Raw genomic sequence first — 24,092 nt, forward strand, 5'->3', positions numbered from 1 at the left:
AGGGTATTATTCCTCCTCCCCTCCTGCACCGGTTTCAGGGTACAGTCACAGACCACGGACAGGGTATTATTCCTCCTCCCCCTCATGCACAGGTCTTAGGGTACAGTCACAGACCACGGACAGGGTATTATTCTTCCTCCCCTACTGCACAGGTCTCAGGGTACAGTCACAGACCACAGACAGGGTATTATTCCTCCTCCCCTTCTGCACAGGTCTCAGGGTACAGTCACAGACCACAGACAGGGTATTATTCCTCCTCCCCTCCTGCACAGGTCTCAGAGTACAGTCACAGACCACAGACAGGGTATTATTCCTCCTCCCCTTCTGCACAGGTCTCAGGGTACAGTCACAGACCCCAGACAGGGTATTATTCCTCCTCCCCTCCTGCATAGGTCTCAGGGTACAGTCACAGACCACAGAGAGGGTATTATTCCTCCTCCCCTCCTGCACAGGTCTCAGGGTACAGTCACAGACCACAGACAGGGTATTATTCCTCCTCCCCTCCTGCACAGGTCTCAGGGTACAGTCACAGACCACAGACAGGGTATTATTCCTCCTCCCTTCCTGCACGGGTCTCAGGGTACAGTCACAGACAGGGTATTATTCCTCCTCCCCTCCTGCACAGGTCTCAGGGTACAGTCACAGACCACGGACAGGGTATTATTCCTCCTCCCCTCATGCACAGGTCTCAGGGTACAGTCACAGACCACGTACAAGGTATTATTCCTCCTCCCCTTCTGCACAGGTCTTAGGGTACAGTCACAGACCACGGACAGGGTATTATTCCTCCTCCCCTTCTGCACAGGTCTCAGGGTACAGTCACAGACCCCAGACAGGGTATTATTCCTCCTCCCCTCCTGCACAGGTCTCAGGGTACAGTCACAGACCACGGACAGGGTATTATTCCTCCTCCCCTCCTGCACAGGTCTCAGGGTACAGTCACAGACCACGGACAGGGTATTATTCCTCCTCCCCCTCATGCACAGGTTTCCATTACAGTGTCTTATATAGCGCAGCAGATTCCGTTACAGTGTCTAATATAGCGCAGCAGATTCCGTTAGTGTCTTATATAGCGCAGCAGATTCCGTTACAGCGTCTTATATAGCGCAGCAGATTCTGTTACAGTGTCTTATATAGCGCAGCAGATTCCAGGACAGTGTCTTATATAGCGCAGCAGATCCAGTTACAGTGTCTTATATAGTGCAGCAGATTCCGTTACAGCGCCTTATATAGCGCAGCAGATTCCGTTACAGCGTCTTGTATAGCGCAGCAGATTCCGTTACAGTGTCTTATGTAGCGCAGCAGATTCCATTACAGCGTCTTATAAATCACAGCAGATTCCGTTACAGCGTCTTATATAGTGCAGCAGATTGCGTTACAGCGTCTTATGTATCGCAGCAGATTCCGTTACAGTGTCTTATATAGCGCAGCAGATGCCGTTACAGCGTCTTATATAGCGCAGCAGATTCCGTTACAGCGTCTTATATAGCGCAGCAGATTCTGTTACAGCGTCTTATATAGCGCAGCAGATTCTGTTACAGTGTCTTATATAGCGCAGCAGATTCCGTTACAGTGTCTTATATAGCGCAGCAGATTCCGTTACAGTGTCTTATATAGCGCAGCAGATTCTGTTACAGTGTCTTATATAGCGCAGCAGATTCCGTTAAGTGTCTTATATAGCGCAGCAGATTCCGTTACAGTGTCTTATAGCGCAGCATATTCCGTTACAGAGTCTAATATAGCGCTGCAGATTCCGTTACAGCGTCTTATATAGCGCAGCAGATTCCATTACAGCGTCTTATATAGCGCAGCAGATTCTGTTACAGTGTCTTATATAGCGCAGCAGATTCTGTTACAGTGTCTTATATAGCGCAGCAGATTCCGTTACAGTGTCTTATATAGCGCAGCAGATTCCGTTACAGCGTCTTATATAGCGCAGCAGATTCTGTTACAGTGTCTTATATAGCGCAGCAGATTCCAGGACAGTGTCTTATATAGCGCAGCAGATCCAGTTACAGTGTCTTATATAGTGCAGCAGATTCCGTTACAGCGCCTTATATAGCGCAGCAGATTCCGTTACAGCGTCTTGTATAGCGCAGCAGATTCCGTTACAGTGTCTTATGTAGCGCAGCAGATTCCATTACAGCGTCTTATAAATCACAGCAGATTCCGTTACAGCGTCTTATATAGTGCAGCAGATTGCGTTACAGCGTCTTATGTATCGCAGCAGATTCCGTTACAGTGTCTTATATAGCGCAGCAGATGCCGTTACAGCGTCTTATATAGCGCAGCAGATTCCGTTACAGCGTCTTATATAGCGCAGCAGATTCTGTTACAGCGTCTTATATAGCGCAGCAGATTCTGTTACAGTGTCTTATATAGAGCAGCAGATTCCGTTACAGTGTCTTATATAGCGCAGCAGATTCTGTTACAGTGTCTTATATAGCGCAGCAGATTCCGTTAAGTGTCTTATATAGCGCAGCAGATTCCGTTACAGTGTCTTATAGCGCAGCATATTCCGTTACAGAGTCTAATATAGCGCTGCAGATTCCGTTACAGCGTCTTATATAGCGCAGCAGATTCCATTACAGCGTCTTATATAGCGCAGCAGATTCTGTTACAGTGTCTTATATAGCGCAGCAGATTCTGTTACAGTGTCTTATATAGCGCAGTAGATTCCGTTATAGTGTGTTATATAGCGCAGCATATTCCGTTACAGAGTTTTATATAGCGCAGCAGATTCCGTTAAAGCGTCTTATATAGCGCAGCAGATTCCGTTAAAGCGTCTTATATAGCGCAGCAGATTCTGTTACAGAGGCTTATATAGCAAAGCAGATTCCGTTACAGCATCTTATATAGCGCAGCAGATTCCGTTACAGCGTCTTATATAGTGCAGCAGATTCCGTTACAGCATCTTAAATAGAGCAGCAGGTTCCGTTACAGTGTCTTATATAGCACAGTAGATCCCGTTCCAGTGTCTTATATAGCGCAGCAGATTCCGTTACAGCGTCTTATATAGCGCAGCAGATTCCGTTACAGCGTCTTATATAGCGCAGCAGATTCCGTTACAGCGTCTTATATAGCGCAGCAGATTCCGTTACAGCGTCTTATATAGAGCAGCAGATTCTGTTACAGCGTCTTATATAGCGCAGCAGATTCCGTTACAGCGTCTTATATAGCGCAGCAGATTCCGTTACAGTGTCTTATATAGCGCAGCAGATTCCGTTACAGAGTCTTATATAGCGCAGCAGATTCCGATACTGTGTCTTATATAACGCAGCAGATTCCGTTACAGCGTCTTATATAGCGCAGCAGATTCTGTTACAGTGTCTTATATAGCGCAGCAGATTCCGTTACAGCGTCTTATATAGCGCAGCAGATTCCCTTACAGTGTCTTATATAGCGCAGCAGATTCCGTTACAGTGTCTTATATAGCGCAGAAGATGCCGTTACAGTGTCTTATATAGCGCAGCAGATTCCGTTACAGAGTTTTATATAGCGCAGCAGATTCAGTTACTGTGTCTTATATAGCGCAGCAGATTCTGTTACAGCGTCTTATATAGCGCAGCAGATGCGGTTACAGTGTCTTATATAGCGCAGCAGATTCCGTTACAGCGTTTTATATAGCGCAGCAGATTCCCTTACAGTGTCTTATATAGCGCAGCAGATTCCGTTACAGCGTCTTATATAGCGCAGCAAATTCCGTTACTGCATCTTATATAGCGCAGCAGATTCCGTTACAGTGTCTTATATAGTGCAGCAGATTCAGTTACTGTGTCTTATATAGCGCAGCAGATTCCGTTACAGCGTGTTATATAGCGCAGCAGATGCGGTTACAGCGTCTTATATAGCGCAGCAGATGCGGTTACAGCGTCTTATATAGCACAGCAGATTTCGTTACAGTGTATTATATAGCGCAGCAGAATTCGTTACAGTGTCTTATATAGTGCAGCAGATTCTGTTACAGCGTCTTATATAGTGCAGCAGATTCCGTTACAGTGTCTTTTATAGCGCAGCAGATTCCGTTACAGTGTCTTATATAGCGCAGCAGATTCCGTTACAGAGTCCTATATAGCGCAGCAGATTCCGTTACTGTGTCTTATATAACGCAGCAGATTCCGTTACAGCGTCTTATATAGTGCAGCAGATTCCGTTACAGTGTCTTATATAGCGCAGCAGATTCCGTTACTGTGTCTTATATAACGCAGCAGATTCCGTTACAGCGTCTTATATAGCGCAGCAGATTCCGTTACAGCGTCTTATATAGCGCTGCAGATTCCGTTACAGCGTCTTATATAGCGCAGCAGATTCCGTTACAGCGTCTTATATAGCGCAGCTGATTCCGTTACAGCGTTTTATATAGCGCAGCAGATTCCGTTACAGCGTCTTATATAGCGCAGCAGATTCCGTTACAGTGTCTTATATAGCGATAGTGCAGCAGATTCCGTTACAGCGTCTTATATAGCGCAGCAGATTCCGTTACAGTGTCTTATATAGCGCAGCAGATTCCGTTACTGTGTCTTATATAACGCAGCAGATTCCGTTACAGCGTCTTATATAGCGCAGCAGATTCCGTTACAGCGTCTTATATAGCGCAGCAGATTCCGTTACAGTGTCTTATATAGCGCAGCAGATTCCGTTACAGTGTCTTATATAGCGTAGCAGATTCCGTTACAGTGTCTTATATAGCGCAGCAGATTCCGTTACAGTGCCTTGTATAGCGCAGCAGATTCCGTTACAGAGTCTTATATAGCGCAGCAGATTCCGTTACAGCGTCTTATATAGCGCAGCAGATTCCGTTACAGTGTCTTATATAGCGCAGCAGATTCCATTACAGCGTTTTATATAGTGCAGCATATTCCGTTACAGCGTCTTATATAGCGCAGCAGATTCCGTTACAGTGTCTTATATAGCGCAGCAGATTCCGTTACTGTGTCTTATATAACGCAGCAGATTCCGTTACAGCGTCTTATATAGCGCAGCAGATTCCGTTACAGCGTCTTATATAGCGCAGCAGATTCCGTTACAGTGTCTTATATAGCGCAGCAGATTCCGTTACAGTGTCTTATATAGCGCAGCAGATTCCGTTACAGTGTCTTATATAGCGCAGCAGATTCCGTTACAGCGTCTTATATAGCGCAGCAGATTCCGTTACAGTGTCTTATATAGCGCAGCAGATTCCGTTACAGCGTCTTATATAGCGCAGCAGATTCCGTTACAGCATCTTATATAGCGCAGCAGATTCCGTTACAGTGTCTTATATAGCGCAGCAGATTCCGTTACAGCGTCTTATATAGCGCAGCAGATTCCGTTACAGCGTCTTATATAGCGCAGCAGATTCCGTTACAGTGTCTTATATAGCGCAGCAGATTCCGTTACTGTGTCTTATATAGCGCAGCAGATTCCGTTACAGTTTCTTATATAGCGCAGCAGATTCTGTTACAGCGTCTTATATAGCACAGCAGATTCCGTTACAGTGCCTTGTATAGCGCAGCAGATTCCGTTACTGTGTCTTGTATAACGCAGCAGATTCCGTTACAGCGTCTTATATAGCGCAGCAGATTCCGTTACAGCGTCTTATATAGCGCAGCAGATTCTGTTACAGCGTCTTATATAGCGCAGCAGATTCCGTTACAGCGTCTTATATAGCGCAGCAGATTCCGTTACAGTGTCTTATATAGCGCAGCAGATTCCGTTACAGCGTCTTATATAGCGCCAACATATTCCGTTACAGTGTCTTATATAGCGAAGCAGATTCTGTTACAGTGTCTTATATAGCGCAGCAGATTCCGTTACAGCGTTTTATATAGCGCAGCAGATTCCGTTACACTGGGCCCCTATGTATTGGCTCTGCCGTATCCCATACCTAGTACTGGGCCCCTATGTCTTGGCCTTGCCCTATAACATAACTAGTACTGGGCCCCTATGTCTTAGCTCTGCCTTATCCCATAACTAGGACTGGGCCCCTATGTCTTAGCTCTGCCATTTCCCATAGCTAGGACTGGGCCCCAATGTCTTTGCTCTGCCATATCCCATAACTAGGACTGGGCCCCTATGTCTTGGCCTTGCCGTATCCCATAACACGGGATGGGCCCCTATGTCTTAGCTCTGCCGTGTCCCATAACTAGTACTGGGCCCCTATGTCTTGGCTCTGCCATATCCCATACCTAGGACTGGGCCCCTATGTCTTGGCTCTGCCGTATCCCATAACCAGGACTGGGCCCCTATGTCTTGGCTCTGCTGTATCCCATGACTAGGACTGGGCCAATATGTCTTGGCTCTGCCATATCCCATAACTAGGGCTTTTCCCACTATGTCTTGGCTGTGTTGTATCCCATAACACGGGATGGGCCCCTATGTCTTGGCTCTGCCGTATTCTATGTCTTGGCCTTGCCGTATCCCATAACTAGGACCGGGCCCCTATGTCTTGGCTCTGCAATTTCTCATAACTAGGACTCGGCCCCTCTGTCTTGGTTCTGCCGTATTCCATAACTAGGACTGTGCCCCTATGTCTAGACCTTGCTGTATCCCATATCTAGGACTGAGCCCCTATGTCTTTCCTCTGCCGTATCCCATAACTAGGGCTTTTCCCCCTATGTCTTGGCTCTGTCGCATCCCATAACTAGGACTGGGCCCCTATGTCTTGGCTCTGCTGTATCCCATAACTAGGACTGGGCCCCTATGTCTTGGCTATGGTATATTCCATAACTAGTATTGGGCCCCTATGTCTTAGCTCTGATTTATACCATGACTAGGACTGGGCCCCTATGTTTTGGCTCTGCCATTTCCCATAACTAGGACTGGGCCCCTATGTCTTGGCTCTGCCATATCCCATAACTAATGGGCTCCTATGTCTTGGCTTTGCCGTATACCACAACTATGACTGGGCCCCTATGTCTTTGCTCTGCCATATCCCATAACTAGGACTGGGGCTCTATGTCTTGGCTCTGCCATATCCCATACCTAGGACTGGGCCCCTATGTCTTGGCTCTGCGATATCCCATAACTAGGACTGGGCCCCTATGTCTTGGCACTGCCATATCCCATAACTAGGACTGGGCCCCTATGTCTTGGCACTGCCATATCCCATAACTAGGACTCTTCCCCTATGTCTTAGCCTTGCCGTATAACATAACTAGTACTGGGCCCCTATGTCTTAGCTCTGCCGTATCCCATAACTAGTACTGGGCTCCTATGTCTTGGCTCTGCCGTATCCCATAACTAGGACTGGGCCCCTATGTCTTGGCTTTGCCATTTCCCATAACTAGTACTGGGCCCCTATGTCTTGGCTCTGCCATATCCCATAACTAGGACTGGGCCTCTATGTCTTGGTTCTGCCGTATCCCATAACTAGGACTGGGCCCCTATGTCTCGGCTCTGCCCTTTCCCATAAGTAGGACTCTGCCCCTATGTATTAGCCTTGCCGTATAACATAACTAGTACTGGGCCCCTATGTCTTAGCTCTGCTGTATCCCATAACTAGGACTGGGCTCCTATGTCTTGGCTCTGCCGTATCCTGTAACTAGTACTGGGCCCCTATGTCTTAGCTCTGCCATTTCCCATAACCAGGACTGGGCCCCTATGTCTTAGCTCTGCCATTTCCCATAACTAGGACTGGGCCCCTATGTCTCGGCTCTGCCCTTTTCCATAACTAGGACTGGGCCCCTATGTCTCGGCTCTGCCCTTTCCCATAAGTAGGACTCTGCCTCTATGTCTTAGCCTTGCCGTATAACATAACTAGTACTGGGCCCCTATGTCTTAGCTCTGCCGTATCCCGTAACTAGTACTGGGCCCCTATGTCTTAGTTCTGCCATTTCCCATAACCAGGACTGGGACCCTATGTCTTAGCTCTGCCATTTCCCATAACTAGGACTGGGCCCCTATGTCTCGGCCTTGCCGTATCCCATATCTAGGACTGGGCCCCTATGTCTTGGCTCTGCTGTATCCCATATATAGGACTGGGCCCCTATGTCTTGGCTCTGCCATATCCCATATATAGGACTGGGCCCCTATGTCTTGGCTCTGCCGTATCCCATAACTAGTACTGGGCTCCTATGTCTTGGCTCTGCCATTTCCCATAACTAGGACTGGGCCCCTATGTCTCGGCTCTGCCCTTTCCCATAAGTAGGACTGGGCCCCTATGTATTAGCCTTGCCGTATAACATAACTAGTACTGGGCCCCTATGTCTTTGCTCTGCCATATCCCATAACCAGGACTGGGCCCCTATGTCTCGGCCTTGCCGTATCCCATATCTAGGACTGGGCCCCTATGTCTCGGCCTTGCCGTATCCCATAACCAGGACAGGGTCCCTATGTCTTGGCTCTGCCATATCCCATAAACAGGACAGGGCCCCTATGTCTTGGCACTGCCATATCCCATAACTATGACTGGGCCCCTATGTCTTGGTTCTGCCGTATCCCATACCTAGTACTGGGCTCCTATGTCTTAGCTCTGCCATTTCCCATAACTAGGACTGGGCCCCTATGTCTCGGCTCTGCCCTTTCCCATAAGTAGGACTCTGCCCCTATGTATTAGCCTTGCCGTATAACATAACTAGTACTGGGCCCCTATGTCTTTGCTCTGCCATATCCCATAACCAGGACTGGGCCCCTATGTCTCGGCCTTGCCGTATCCCATATCTAGGACTGGGCCCCTATGTCTTGGCTCTGCTGTATCCCATATATAGGACTGGGCCCCTATGTCTTGGCTCTGCCATATCCCATATATAGGACTGGGCCCCTATGTCTTGGCTCTGCCATATCCCGTAACTAATACTGGGCCCCTATGTCTTGGCTCTGCCATATCCCATAACCAGGACTGTGCCCCTATGTCTTTGCTCTGCCATATCCCATACCTAGTACTGGGCCCCTATGTCTTGGCCTTGCTGTGCCCCATAACTAGGACTGGGCCCCTATTGCTGCAGGATTGGGGGGGGGGGGGTGTACCTCTATGTGTGTGTTTGTGCACTATGTACTTGTACAGACAATGGATACAGCAGAATACTGGCCAGATCGGTGAACAGTATACATTCCCAGCATGTCTGACTCAGCTGAGTGTGCAACGTTTCCCCAGTGTGACAGTCATGTGACAGTCATGTGACATCACCTCTGCAGGAACTTGCTGGCTCCTACACTATTGTGCTCATTGTGCGTGCACTATTTCGCAATCCCAGTCCGCTTAGCAGTTATATATATATATATATATATATATATATATATATATATATATATATATATAATCTTCAGCAGCAATAATGAAATGTTATTTTCTGATTGTTATTTGTTACCAGTCTGTAAATCCCTTGTTGGGCACCACATTATGGGTTAGGTTACTCAGATAGAATGGATATGACTGCACCCTTTCGTACACATTCCATGTAAAATACGGCCAGGACCCGGCGCCCGGCTAATATACAATCAGCCGAAATCGTTTTTATGAACGATAACTTCAGCCAAATTCCGGTTTTCCAATGAATCCACCATTGGTAGAACTTGGCCGGATATGGACATTTAATAGAATGCGATTTTATTGCATTTTTAGAAATCGCACCATATCGCCGCAAATCGCACTTTTAGAACTCGCATTTTTCCCTTGTAATCCGCATATTTAATGAAATGCGAATTCTTCGGGAAAAATTGCGATATGGTGCAATTTTAAGTCATGGAAATGTGCACATTTCAAAACATTTGCGATTTTTGGTAAAAAATAAATAAATAAAATTGCGCAAAAAAACGGCGTGGGGTCCCCCCTCCTGAGCATAACAAGCCCCGGGCTCTAAGAGCCGGTCCTGGTTTCATAAAATCACGGAGCAAACCAAATAGGGGTCCCCTGGATTTTTATAAAACCAGCACCAGGCTCAAGGGCCGGTCCTGGTTCCCAAAATACGGGTGACAAAATGACTGGGGGTCCCCCGTATTTCAAGAACCAGCACCGGGCCCAACCAGCCAGCAGGGTAATGCCACAGCCGGGGGGGGGAGACTTTTTATACAAGTCCCCCCGGCCAAAGCATTCACCCCCTGACCGGTCAGCATGGGCAGGGGTCCTGGGGACCCCCTCAAAGAAGGCATCCCCCCCCCCTCCAGAACTTACCTGCCCATGCTGAAGCCCGGGGCTGTCCTCGATGCCCCTGGGCTGTGGGCATCGAGCTGATACTGGTGTAAAAAATAGATGAAAAACTATTCTCTTATACCGTGGAACTATGAGTCCCAGCAAGCCTCCCCCGCATGCTGGGTTTGGAGAACCAGAAGTCCCAGCATGCGGGGCATTAAAGGGCCCGCTGGCACTTGTAGTTCCACAGTAATAGAAATAGTAAAATAAACACACTGATACCCATGCAAAATAAAACTTTAATTTTTTCACCGGCCAATCAGCTCCTAACTGTGAAGTTACAGGCTTTGTTTGAAAAATGACAGGTAGGAGCTGATGTGAGCCGTGCACTAGAAAACCAAATGAGCCATGACTCGCGAGACGATTCCATGACTCAACACACTTCACTGAGCTGAGCCTTATGTCTCAACTCATTTCAATGAATCGCTTTGCTCAAGACTATTCACAGGTCCACGGGGAGGGGCTAAAATGATGCGAATTGAGTCGTTTTGCGTCATTTTAGCCCCCCCCCCCCCAAATTAATGCGGCTGCTGGTCGTGGGGGCGGGGCTTGGTGACGCCAGCCTCGCCCCACTACCAAAACGAAGCCTGGTCCAGCCCCCGTTTTACTCCTCTCCGGGCTTCTCCCGGAGAGGAGTTTTAAAAAGTCGGCATGTATGATGTATGTGCGAAATAAACTCAAGAACTAAAGATCCGATTTGGATAGGTTTTCCCCAAAATGTTCCTTGAGATCCTCTGAGTGACATAGCCTATGAATAATCTCACTGTCTTGTTAATGAAATAATTAGCAAAAAAAATGTAAAAATTTAATTACGTGAGGACATCTTGTGGCCAAAAATTAGAATGCAATTAGGCTATAAAGTAGACACAGGAATTTCATTGGGCTATAATAAGTATGATACCAGTAACCACAGTATTCAATTTTTAAGAATGGTTACGGAAATTTCAGCTCTGAAAACCCAGTGGTGCATGGGAAAAAAAAACTAACATTTTTGGTGGTCCCCTAAAAAGCAGGAGGGTGGGAGGCTTAGTGGCTGCTGGGAGAGGGGGGTTACACTCATATAGGGGGTGGAGGACACACTTTAAACTCATTGCTGCAGCAACAGATGCTGATTTGATGATGGAAAAGACAACTGAGTAGTTATGCTGGGTACACACCAGGACGACTAGGGCCCGATCCCCACAATCTAGATCCAATTCCGATCAATTGGATGTAGATTGTGTGCTGATTGGGCCCTTTTCTGACCTGGTGTGGACCGATACCGATCCGATGCGCGGTCCCGCGGGTCGGTCGTTATTGAGATCCTACCTGCTGCAGGTAGGATCTCAATGACGACCATACAGCCGGGTGTGGGTCGCCATCGGATCGGACCCGCTCACCGTGCACATCGTGAGCGGGTCGTGCCCCCCCCCCCCCCGCGTCACCGTGAGCGGGTCGGACGAGACACTGACGACCCGCTCACGATGTGCATCGTGAGCGGGTCGTCCTGGTGTGTACCCTGCATTACAGACAGTGGTGTAACTACTGCAAGGCAGCCCCTGCTGCTGATTGGGGGAGCAAGAGGCAGCGGGATCTGTGTGGGCGCCAGGTGCCGGAACCCGCCCAGGGCACTGACATGCTGCTGCCTGATCACCGGAGGCGAGTCAGCCGTGGCTTGGGTGCAGCCATGACAGTCAGAGACAACAAATCTCCCCACTCATTCAATTGACTGTACACAGGGCTGGCTATTGGCTGCTGTGTACAGGATGGGCGGGTGGATCAGGGGTGGCCTGGGACCTGTCGGAGCCAGGGGAAAGCAGCAGTGTCTGCTGGTCTCACTCTCTGCCTCTCTCCTGCTTCAGCCTCTAAATTATGAGTGTGACGTCATCACGTCACACGCTGGAGAGGAGCCGGGAAGCCAGGCCAGCAGAGAGGAAGCAGACAGACAGTTTCACCCAGGGGGGACGCCACAAACTTTTTGGCAGGGGGGAGCAAAATTAAAGTTACGCCACTGCTTACAGAATATTAAAGCTAACTGGAAACTTCCAATTGCTTAGTTAGTCCTTGGGGGAGGAGTCTCAGAGCAAGTCCTGGTGATTTTTCCTATCGGTTTCAGGAAATATCAAACTGTCATTCTCTAGAAACCCCTGCGTATCACAAGTCAGTGGCAGGTAACAGCCAAACCTAGCGCAGTAACATGTTCTCTGCTCTGGTGTATAAATGCTGTAGGCAGCTGCAGGGGCAGGGAGGTGGGAAGGGTGTGGTATAGGGTTCCGACAGTCATTAGCCCGACTGACTGGACTCAGACAGCATGGCGAGCACAACAAGGCCCCTTGCGGGCACGGTGGCGAGCGTACTCTATTCTCCCTCTATGGGGGTTGAGGACCCCCATGAGGGAGAATAGCCGGTGGCTGTCGGGAACCCGGGGTTACTGTATTAGGGGTTCCTGGCAGCTGCTGGATGGAGCAGAGTATGAGGGGTTCCTCGTGGCCGCTGGATGTGGCAGAGTGTGAGGGGTTCCTGGTGGCTGCTGTATGAGGGGTTCCTGGCAGCTGCTGGATGGAGCAGAGTATGAGGGGTTCCTGGTGGCCGCTGGATGGAGCAGAGTGTAAGGGGTTCTGGTGGCCGCTGGATGGAGCAGATTATGAGGGGTTCTGGTGGCCGCTGGATGGAGCAGATTATGAGGGGTTCTGGTGGCCGCTGGATGGAGCAGATTATGAGGGGTTCTGGTGGCCGCTGGATGGAGCAGATGCTGGATGGAGCAGAGTATGAGGGGTTCCTCGTGGCCGCTGGATGTGGCAGAGTGTGAGGGGTTCCTGGTGGCTGCTGTATGAGGGGTTCCTGGCAGCTGCTGGATGGAGCAGAGTATGAGGGGTTCTGGTGGCCGCTGGATGGAGCAGATTATGAGGGGTTCTGGTGGCCGCTGGATGGAGCAGATGCTGGATGGAGCAGAGTATGAGGGGTTCCTCGTGGCCGCTGGATGTGGCAGAGTGTGAGGGGTTCCTGGTGGCTGCTGTATGAGGGGTTCCTGGTGGCCGCTGGATGGAGCAGAGTGTAAGGGGTTCTGGTGGCCGCTGGATGGAGCAGATTATGAGGGGTTCTGGTGGCCGCTGGATGGAGCAGATTATGAGGGGTTCTGGTGGCCGCTGGATGGAGCAGATTATGAGGGGTTCTGGTGGCCGCTGGATGGAGCAGATGCTGGATGGAGCAGAGTATGAGGGGTTCCTCGTGGCCGCTGGATGGAGCAGATTATGAGGGGTTCTGGTGGCCGCTGGATGGAGCAGATTATGAGGGGTTCCTGGTGGCCGCTGTAGGAGGGGTTCCTGGTGGCCGCTGTATGAGGAGTTCCTGGCGGCCGCTGGATGGAACAGAGTATGAGGGTTCCTCGTGGCTGCTGTATGAAGCAGAGTGTAAGGGGTTCCTGGTGGCCGCTGGATGGAGCAGAGTATGAAGGGTTCCTGGGGGCCACTGGATGTGGCAGAGTGTAAGGGGTTCCTGGTGGCTGCTGTATTAGGGGTTCCTGGCAGCTGCTGGATGGAGCAGAGTATGAGGGGTTCCTCGTGGCCGCTGGATGTGGCAGAGTGTGAGGGGTTCCTGGTGGCCGCTGGATGTGGCAGAGTATGAGGGGTTCTGGTGGCCGCTGGATGGAGCAGATTATGAGGGGTTCTGGTGGCCGCTGGATGGAGCAGATTATGAGGGGTTCTGGTGGCCGCTGGATGGAGCAGATTATGAGGGGTTCCTGGTGGCCGCTGGATGGAGCAGATGCTGGATGGAGCAGAGTATGAGGGGTTCCTCGTGGCCGCTGGATGGAGCAGATTATGAGGGGTTCTGGTGGCCGCTGGATGGAGCAGATTATGAGGGGTTCCTGGTGGCCGCTGTAGGAGGGGTTCCTCGTGGCCGCTGGATGGAACAGAGTATGAGGGTTCCTCGTGGCTGCTGTATGAAGCAGAGTGTAAGGGGTTCCTGGTGGCCGCTGGATGGAGCAGAGTATGAAGGGTTCCTGGGGGCCACTGGATGTGGCAGAGTGTAAGGGGTTCCTGGTGGCTGCTGTATTAGGGGTTCCTGGCAGCTGCTGGATGGAGCAGAGTATGAGGGGTTCCTCGTGGCCGCTGGATGTGGCAGAGTGTGAGGGGTTCCTGGTGGCCGCTGGATGTGGCAGAGTATGAGGGGTTCTGGTGGCCGCTGGATGGAGCAGATTATGAGGGGTTCTGGTGGCCGCTGGATGGAGCAGATTATGAGGGGTTCTGGTGGCCGCTGGATGGAGCAGATTATGAGGGGTTCCTGGTGGCCGCTGGATGGAGCAGATGCTGGATGGAGCAGAGTATGAGGGGTTCCTCGTGGCCGCTGGATGTGGCAGAGTGTGAGGGGTTCCTGGTGGCTGCTGTATGAGGGGTTCCTGGCAGCTGCTGGATGGAGCAGAGTATGAGGGGTTCCTGGTGGCCGCTGGATGGAGCAGAGTGTAAGGGGTTCTGGTGGCCGCTGGATGGAGCAGATTATGAGGGGTTCTGGTGGCCGCTGGATGGAGCAGATTATGAGGGGTTCTGGTGGCCGCTGGATGGAGCAGATTATGAGGGGTTCTGGTGGCCGCTGGATGGAGCAGATTATGAGGGGTTCCTGGTGGCCGCTGTAGGAGGGGTTCCTGGTGGCCGCTGTAGGAGGGGTTCCTGGCGGTCGCTGGATGGAACAGAGTATGAGGGTTCCTCGTGGCTGCTGTATGAAGCAGAGTGTAAGGGGTTCCTGGTGGCCGCTGGATGGAGCAGAGTATGAGGGGTTCCTCGTGGCCGCTGGATGTGGCAGAGTGTGAGGGGTTCCTGGTGGCTGCTGTATGAGGGGTTCCTGGCAGCTGCTGGATGGAGCAGAGTATGAGGGGTTCCTGGTGGCCGCTGGATGGAGCAGAGTGTAAGGGGTTCTGGTGGCCGCCGGATGGAGCAGATTATGAGGGGTTCTGGTGGCCGCTGGATGGAGCAGATTATGAGGGGTTCTGGTGGCCGCTGGATGGAGCAGATTATGAGGGGTTCTGGTGGCCGCTGGATGGAGCAGATTATGAGGGGTTCTGGTGGCCGCTGGATGGAGCAGATTATGAGGGGTTCCTGGTGGCCGCTGGATGGAGCAGATTATGAGGGGTTCCTGGTGGCCGCTGGATGGAGCAGAGTGTAAGGGGTTCCTGGTGGTTGCTGGATGTGGCAGAGGGTGAGGGGTTCCTGGTGGACGCTAGACGGAGTAGAGTATGAGGGGTTCCTGGTGGTCGCTAGACGGAGTAGAGTATGAGGGGTTCCTGGTGGCCGCTGGATGGAGCAGAGTGTGAGGGGTTCCTGGTGGCCGCTGGATGGAGCAGAGTGTGAGGGGTTCCGGGTGGCTGCTGGATGGAGCAGAGTGTAAGGGGTTCCTGGTGGTTGCTGGATGTGGCAGAGGGTGAGGGGTTCCCAGTGGGTGCTGGACGGAGCAGAGTATGAGGGGTTCCTGGTGGACGCTAGATGGAGCAGAGTATGAGGGGTTCCTGGTGGCCACTGGATGGAGCAGAGTATGAGGGGTTCCTGGCAGCCGCTAGATGGAGCAGAGTATGAGTGGTCACAGCATGGTGCCATTATATTCAGTGAGTGTAATGGAAGCCAGCAGATGGGAGAAGCAGTGTGTTGATCACTGGGCTCAGTCCTCCATTATAGCACTCACCCTGAAGATTACAAATGGCATGAATGTATCTGGCAGTGTGGGTGAGCTTTGTGGCTCGGTGTCGCCCTCTGCCTGTTACTGCATGCTATACACCTAATGGTTTCCCCTACATTCCATCCGGACATGTCTCAGAGAGAAATGTACAACAAATGCTGGAAATCACTGTTGTGTCATCAGCATCGACCATCATAAAAGGACTGCATGTATCGTGCATCGTCCTCACCCTAACACCAGATCTACTTATGTGCGCAGTTACGCGTTCAGGAGGAAACGCTGCAGGTTCCGTCACTCACTCAGCTGTTGTTACTTGGGGTCTAGCTGACTTTAGACATTTGTGAAACCATCTTCGAGGGTACTTTTTTAGGCAAGTAATGGGACGAAAACCAATCCTGGCCAAGCTTTGGTGAACCCGCACTGCGGTGAGATCCGAAGGGGCAAATGCCACCTCCCATAGTTCTTCTCCCTTATCCCAAATCTTATTTTCCTGTCATTACGTCTGTAGGGGGAACCCTCATGCAACGGATCCTGAGTCTTGTAGTGCACTAGACCTCCTGAATGTACCTGCTGCCATCTTGCTTATTCGCTGACCATTGCCATAATATCTCAGCAGTCTACTACAGCTTTACACCTTCATGAGATGTGTCTGAGATGGGGTATGGCATGGGGCAGTACGTGATAAAATGCATTGCTTTTTTCACCATTCTCACTACCTTGGTTTAATCTAGGGTTTATTTTCTTGTAACATCCATGGCCAGTTTGGCTACAGTCCCTTGGACCCATGAACATCAGGCTGCTTGGAGATCGTATCTTTTGTTTTAGATGGTCCGCGTTCAGTGTGGTGCACAAGGTGATACCAAACCACTACTTCTCTGCATTTGTATAGGCTTATACGGTGTACACACGAGGCAATAGGGGATGAAATCAGCTGGAAATATGGTCACTGGCGACCATATTGCCAGTGATGGGAGTGCCTGGCGACTCCCATTTTCAGCCCCGTTCTAATCGTTGGTCGCAGGAGCTTGCACCGCCGGCAGAGGTTCCCTTTCATCAGCAATCATCTCTGGTCGCTGATGAAAAGGAGAAACTGAGCAATATATCTCCCCCTTGTGTACGGGGCTTTACTGATGGATTCGAAGACTAGAGACACCAGTGACGTTAATTCCAGAAAGTATAATCCAAGTGTTTACTTGTGTTACGACCAAATTTATACAGGCCATTTCTGAATCTTTTGATAAAGAAAAAATAAAAAAATCCTCTTTCACAATATTTTCTTTATTCTATAATTGATGGCGGTTCTTGTGGATTATCACGGCTCCCATCGCATGCCATATATAATGGCATGCGATTTTACGAGCGGCGGCGGTACGCGTCCTACGACCTTTTCATACCCCCACTATCCACGTCGGTGTGGAGTTGAGAATAGAAAGTGTGGCAAGCGCAGCGAGCCCCGCGGACACCTGTGAAGGTATCAGTGTCCCCTCGCTGCGCTCACCACACTTTCTATTCTCAACTCCACGCCGACATGGATAGTGGGGGTATGAAAAGGTTGTAGGATGCGTACCGCTTCGGGTTCACGTTGATAGTGGGGGTGGTACAGCCTCAAAAATGACATTTGAGGGCCATTGAACATGTTTCATACTAATTTCAACGCATTTGGATGCTTTTGTTAAAAATCGCATGCGATGCGATTTTTTTCCCCGTGCGATGGCCATTGTGGGAGCCATGATACTCCACAAGTACCCTGTTGGCTAACCTTGACACTCCAGTTGTTGTTGAACTACACATCCCAGCATCAGCATTGCCAAATACTAAACTGTAGCAGGGCATGCTGGGATGTGTAGTTAAACAACATCTGGAGTGTCCGTTAGAAGCTATAGATTGTAAGCAGGGCCCTTCTACCTGTCAGTTTGTTACTACCCAGTTTGTAGTATCACTATTATCTATTGCAAAACAGAACAAAATTTGCTGTGTTTTACAGGAACCTATAAATAGCAAATATATATATATATATATATATATATATATATATATATATATAATATATATATATATATATATACACACACACACACACACCGGGTCTTATGGAAAAAAAAAAAATCTTTATGGTGAATAAAACAGATGTTTTTGGGGCGATACCTAACCTTTATCAAGGTGTACAAAACCTTTGTACACCTTGATAAAGGGGGTTAGTTATCACCATGAAACACCCGTTTTATTCACCATAAAAGAATGTAGTTTCTTTTGCATGGTAACGCTATTGAGGAATCATTCACCCTCATCCACCCAATTAGCGTCTATGACAGACTATCGTTAGTGGTAACATCTAACGCATCAGCATGCTAGCTAGGTGTAATTGTGCAAGTGACACAATCATGCTTCTATTTGGCAGCTAGATGTGCAACACTAGTTTACATGTGAATTTAGTTGGACTCTGCTTTTGTCGTTACCAATTTTGCCTTTATGGATGTCTACACTCATGAGGGAAGGGGGAGAGCAGCCCATTACTGTAACAGCACCAGTATGTTTACAGGGCGACCCTGGCAGGTAGAGCTGGTCAGATCTCTTTGACAGGAGACTGTGGAGCCAGACATACTTCTTACGGCATGATATACCCCTCCCACAGCAGCCCAGGTCACATCTGGGGACACTCTGCCATGGCGGTGTAGGAAGGCTTAACAACGTTCTGTTCTTAGTGCTAGAGCAATACTCCCAGACCCCTGACCAAGCACTACACCATAGCACACCCCGCACTGAAGGACGAGGAGGTACCAAGTCCAGATACCAATGCCTGCAATATGGCAGCTCCAGCGCTTGCCTTACAGAAGTGTTTAGAGGTCAGCCCAGAAGATGTAACCCATTTCCCACCAAAAACAGCACAGGGGAGGAGGGGCAGCTAGCTGGGAAGGGCAGGGAAAGCAAGAGACAAACTATGTTGCAAAAAAAGTTTTTATTTAATAAATACTATACAGAAAGCAAATAAAATTTTAACAATTAAGCTTTTGGGGGGAAGGGAAATTTTAGTAAAAAAAGAAAGTCAAGTCCAAATTGAGCTGTCTGATTTGGGGGAATTCTAGGAATCCTGTTTGGTCCACTGATTTGGTGGGAAGAGAGATCGGGGGAGGGGGGTTAGTGTTCACTTTATAGAAGAAAACACAAAACAAGTATTTACGGCCACAATACCTCAAAATAACATTTATTTGAAACAGAAAAAAAAATAATCATTTAATGTCATACAAGGAGTAGGGAGGGCAAGCCCAAATGTATGGGGCTTTTATAAACAAAGCTGTGCAGCCCCCCCTGTGCCCACGCCCCCGTAGTGTGAGAACGAGGGCAGAGGGGGGATTTTTTTTATTTTCCATTATGCTGTTTTTTTTTTCTGTTTTTCCATTTAAATATTTCCCCTTGTTGGGAAGCCTAGATCAGATCTGCCACATTCATCGGCATCTCCTCAATGGTTGTGTTGTAAAAAGTCTCAATGTCCTTAAGCGTACGCTTGTCCTCCTCAGTCACCATGTTTATGGCGACTCCTTTCCTACCGAAACGGCCGCCTCGTCCAATCCTGGAAGAGAAGCCTCAGTTATTGGGTGATCACAGGACCAGTCATAAGATCAGATAAAGGAATACATTTGTGTCAGCCATGTTTAAGTTGCGAAACGCGTCAGTGTAGCGTTAACCGCTGTGGATCATGGTTACAGCTGCTCTTCCAAGGGCCTACGTTCTGCAATCAGCATGGAGGCTGCACAGAGAGGGAATGCTCTTGGGATGGCGAAGTGCCCAGTCAGTCACTCACCTGTGAATGTAGTTCTCTCGGTTGGTTGGCAAATCATAGTTTATGACCAGGGAGACCTGCTGCACATCAATACCTCGGGCCTGGAACAAGAGACTGCATTACTACCGGAACCCTTACAGAGTGGGGGCACTGGGCAGGCCATACAAGGGAAGCCACGTACCAGTAAATCTGTGGTAATGAGAACACGACTGGACCCAGATCTGAACTCACGCATGATCACGTCTCTCTCCTTCTGGTCCATATCACCGTGCTGTGGAAGAGATGGTCTATAAGCACCATAGACGAGACTATGTGCACATGTCCCCATAGCATGAACCAGCTGACAGTCACAGAGCAGCTGCGCTGGGATGAATATGGGGATCCTTTATTATACCCCCGTCAGATATAAGAGCTCACGTCACATGACGCCGCCTTGCCCAGTGACAGGGGAACAAGATGGGAGGAAGCTGTAAAAGCTTACCAGGGCAGACACAGTGAAGTCCCGGGCGTGCATCTTTTCCGTCAGCCAGTCCACCTTCCGGCGGGTGTTGATGAAGATCACAGCTTGTGTGATCGTAAGGGTCTCGTACAAGTCACAGAGCGTGTCCAGCTTCCACTCCTGAAAAGCAGACATCAGTCAGACCGAGGAGAGTCGCAGGAGAGCTGCCGGCCCGACTACAGAGACAGCACTCATCTGCAACGACAAGACTGATCAGCACAGACCAGGAAGCAGCAGAATAAGCTGGAGTGTGCCCACAGCATGAACCAGCTGACAGTCACCGTACTGCTGCGCTGGGATGAATATGGTACAATTACTCTTCCCCTGTCAGATATAAGAAGGAGTCACATGACCCATCCTTGCCCAGTGACAGGGGGCCCCGCGACCAGTGGACGCTCACCTCTCGCTCCACATTGACGTAGAACTGGCGGATACCCTCCAGGGTCAGTTCCTCTTTCTTGACCAAGATACGGATGGGGTCCCGCATGAACTTTTTGGTTACCTCCAGCACATCTGCGGGCATGGTGGCAGAGAGAAGCACCACCTAACATGAGAGAAGTCAGGTATTATAGTCTGAAGCAGCTCACAAGCACATTAGATCCAGCAGTGATGTGGCCGGGTTTCAGATAGTGTGGTGTGATCATTCCCCACAATCCTCTGCACCGGACTGTTCCGGCCTGCAATACGCAGACTAGAGAGCCAATGCAGAGGGATATGAGGGCGTCAGATGACACGCATGGGATATCATCATTAAACAAACCCAGGACTACAGAACATGAAGTGAGAGCGCCATCTAGTGTGTAGCACAAGGTATGACAGGCCAGCGATTTACCTGAGCGCTGCTGCTCAGTTTCTGGAAAATATCATAGATTTGATCTTTGAAACCTCTGCTCAACATCTCATCAGCCTCATCCAGCACAAACATCTTTATGTATTTGGGGGCTGCAAATAAAGACAAAGCCTGTTATCCAATAGAAGTGATGGGCTAGAAGCCCAAATACATAGCATGTCCCCATAGCATGAACCAGCTGACAGTCACAACAGCTGCACTGGGATGAATATGGGAGTCTCTCTGCCCCTGTCAGATATAAGATCATGCGTCATGTGACGCCGCCTTGCCCAGTGACAGGGGGTGGTCCTGTAACAGATACTTACAGAGGTAACGCCTGTTTAACATGTCAAAGACTCTGCCGGGCGTGCCCACGATGATGTGCGGAGCCTCAGACTGGAGTTTCTGGACCTCGGCCCGTACGTTGGTGCCACCAATGCAAGCGTGGCAAGACGCACCCATGTAGTCTCCAAGAGCCATCACCACCTTCTGGATCTGAAAAGAGGAGTTCAGACATCAGCATCATGGCTGAGATGAGGTCTCTGCTTCACTCAGCCTATAGACAGAGGTCACTCACCTGCTGGGCCAACTCTCTGGTCGGGGCCAGTACCAAGGCCTGAGTGGCCTTTAAATCCAACTCAACTTGCTGGAGGATGGAAATAGCAAATGTGGCTGTTTTCCCAGTTCCAGACTGAGCCTGTGCGATGACATCATAACCTGAAATGGAGAAACTACTCAGTGTTTGCAGCATGGTCCCTGTACTCCCATCTCCAACGCCCCCCTGAAACCACCATTCTCCAGCCCCCCTCCCCCAATGACTCGGGATGGCCATCAAGATCACCATTGACCTGGATACAATTTGATATTTCCTCACCCTGCCCCGGTATAGGTCCCCAGCCCCCAGGGGCACAACACAAGATACCACTTACCCTTGATACAAGGTAGAATAGCACGCTGCTGGATGGCAGAGGGTTTCTCAAAACCATAGGCGTAAATTCCTCTGAGGAGAGACTCAGACAGGTTCATATCATCGAAGCTATCCACAATTTCATTCCAGTTGCTCTCAATGATACCATCAGGCTCCATGCCTTCGGGTCCATTATTGTCTCTGGATCTAAAAACAAAAGCAGACACATTAAGCTATGAAATAATCTGGAATCAGGAAAACGGGCCACGAGATGGTGCAATACAATTAGTGCAGGGGGAGATGTTACTGGACACACTTGTGCCTCATGGTGTAGGGTATAGAAGTCACACAAAGGGTGCTGACAGGTACAAGGCCTTCTGGAGGAATCTACCCGTTCAGCATCACCCAGACATGAATATAGGCAGGCACATGACTATAAGCTGCTTAGTCAGGCATTGTGTAACCAGCATGGAGGCCCCCTAGCAATAGTGCAGCAGTCAGCACCCTGCCTGACGCACCCTATACTACAGAAGGTTCCCAACCCTGGTTCTCAAGTAGAATCACAAGCAACATCATTAGCTCCACTGTCTGAATAATGAGTGCACCTGCTGGGGGTACTTAAGGACCAGGGTTGGGAACTAGACGTGAATACACAATATAACAGCAGCAGGACCCAGGCCTGGGATATAGCACATCAGTCCCTGCACCAGGGGAGCTCACACTATACTCCTAGGGATCATTAGGACAGGACTGTGGGAAACCCAGGCAGAACATACATATGCCACAGGTAGGGAATCAAACACATGACATCAGAGTGTATCCATTAGACCGGTGGGGGATATATTATGGGGGTCAGTACAATACATTATACTGGGCGATCAGTGTATCACAGGAAAAGGAATGTGGCCAGCGTAGTTTTTTGCACCCATCTTGAACACTTTGGGGGTGTGGCCTAATCGCAGGATATGGTCATGCCTCCCACGAGGCATACCTGCAGAGCATACAGTGCATCGGCCGCTACCTTTGTCTGTAACATTGCAGCCAATAGTAAATCAGATTAGCAGCATAGACCAGAGAGGCCCTGGAACATGTCAGTACAGGAGAACTGAAGTGAGCAGCCATTCAAGGAAACAGATTAAGCCCTGGACATCACCGCTTGTACAGAGCCCAGTCTGCTCCATGTGGCGGAGCGAAGGCCCAGCGGGAGCACCAGTGTCAGGAGGGCCCGGCAGGACGGCCTGTGAGTTATTATATGACGGGATTATTGTTTTTTTAATGGCTGCTATGTACATACATACAATTTTGTGGGCCTCCATCAAAATAATTAGAAATATTCGGCTTCAGGCTAGGGATGGCCATCAACGATATGAAATTATCAATGGTTTATGGCCGATGTTAAATACTTGTGCCACCAATGTCACAGGAATACCTATGTGTCCCCCCCCCCCCCCCCCCCAAGGTGTCAGTATACCGAGCATAGCCCCACCCCCAACAACCGGGAAGTCCCACCTCCACATTCTGATTGTCCAACAGGCCATTCAGTCAAAGATGATGGATGACCAGCGACAGCTACGTCCACCGCTGGTTATCCATGACATAGCTTATGATTATCGATGACTGGTTGCAGCACGATAGATACATATATCACACTGCTCCCTCATCTATATCTAATATACAGGGATAAGGGGGGGGGGGGGGGATGTGATATATATAATATCCAGGGATGGGGGGCAGCAGTGTGATATATATAACATCCAGGGATGGGGGGCACAGTGATATATATAATATCCAGGGATGGGGGGGCGCAGTGATATATATAATATACAGGGATGGGGGGCACAGTGTGATATATATAATATACAGGGATGGGGGGCACAGTGTGATATATATAATATACAGGGATGGGGGAGCAGTGTGATGTACACATATAATATACAGGGATGGGGGGCACAGTGTGATATATATAATATACAGGGATGGGGGCGCAGTGTGATATATATATATAATATACAGGGATGGGGGAGCAGTGTGATGTATATATATAATATACAGGGATGGGGGAGCAGTGTGATGTATACATATAATATACAGGGATGGCAGTGTGATGTATACATATAATATACAGGGATGGGGGGCACAGTGTGATATATATAATATACAGGGATGGGGGAGCAGTGTGATGTATACATATAATATACAGGGATGGGGGAGCAGTGTGATGTATACATATAATATACAGGGATGGGGGGAGCAGTGTGATGTACACATAATATACAGGGATGGGGGAGCAGTGTGATGTATACATATAATATACAGGGATGGGGGAGC

At 49.5% G+C, this 24,092-nt stretch overlaps 1 protein-coding gene and 1 non-coding gene across 2 annotated transcripts in view; both read right to left on the reverse strand.

Moving 5' to 3' along the window:
* Positions 1-18,688: 18,688 nt before the first annotated feature.
* The window catches only part of EIF4A1 (eukaryotic translation initiation factor 4A1), an 8,953-nt gene continuing 3,549 nt past the window's right edge, over positions 18,689-24,092 (reverse strand). The window contains exons 2-10 of the mRNA XM_083185859.1: positions 21,787-21,971; positions 21,435-21,574; positions 21,184-21,352; positions 20,861-20,970; positions 20,429-20,572; positions 20,011-20,148; positions 19,711-19,800; positions 19,551-19,630; positions 18,689-19,319 (exon numbers count right to left, since the gene is read on the reverse strand). Of these exons, the coding sequence (XP_083041985.1) occupies positions 19,175-19,319; positions 19,551-19,630; positions 19,711-19,800; positions 20,011-20,148; positions 20,429-20,572; positions 20,861-20,970; positions 21,184-21,352; positions 21,435-21,574; positions 21,787-21,971 (1,201 nt within the window). The 3' untranslated portion in view covers positions 18,689-19,174. The remainder of the gene's footprint in view (positions 19,320-19,550; positions 19,631-19,710; positions 19,801-20,010; positions 20,149-20,428; positions 20,573-20,860; positions 20,971-21,183; positions 21,353-21,434; positions 21,575-21,786; positions 21,972-24,092) is intronic.
* LOC146076889 (small nucleolar RNA SNORD10) lies at positions 20,648-20,784 on the reverse strand. Its single transcript, XR_014474279.1, has one exon. It is a non-coding gene; the product is annotated as a small nucleolar RNA SNORD10 (small nucleolar RNA).

This window comes from Crinia signifera, chromosome 4 (assembly GCF_055691185.1).
Source record: "Crinia signifera chromosome 4, ASM5569118v1, whole genome shotgun sequence".
Lineage (NCBI taxonomy): Eukaryota > Metazoa > Chordata > Amphibia > Anura > Myobatrachidae > Crinia > Crinia signifera.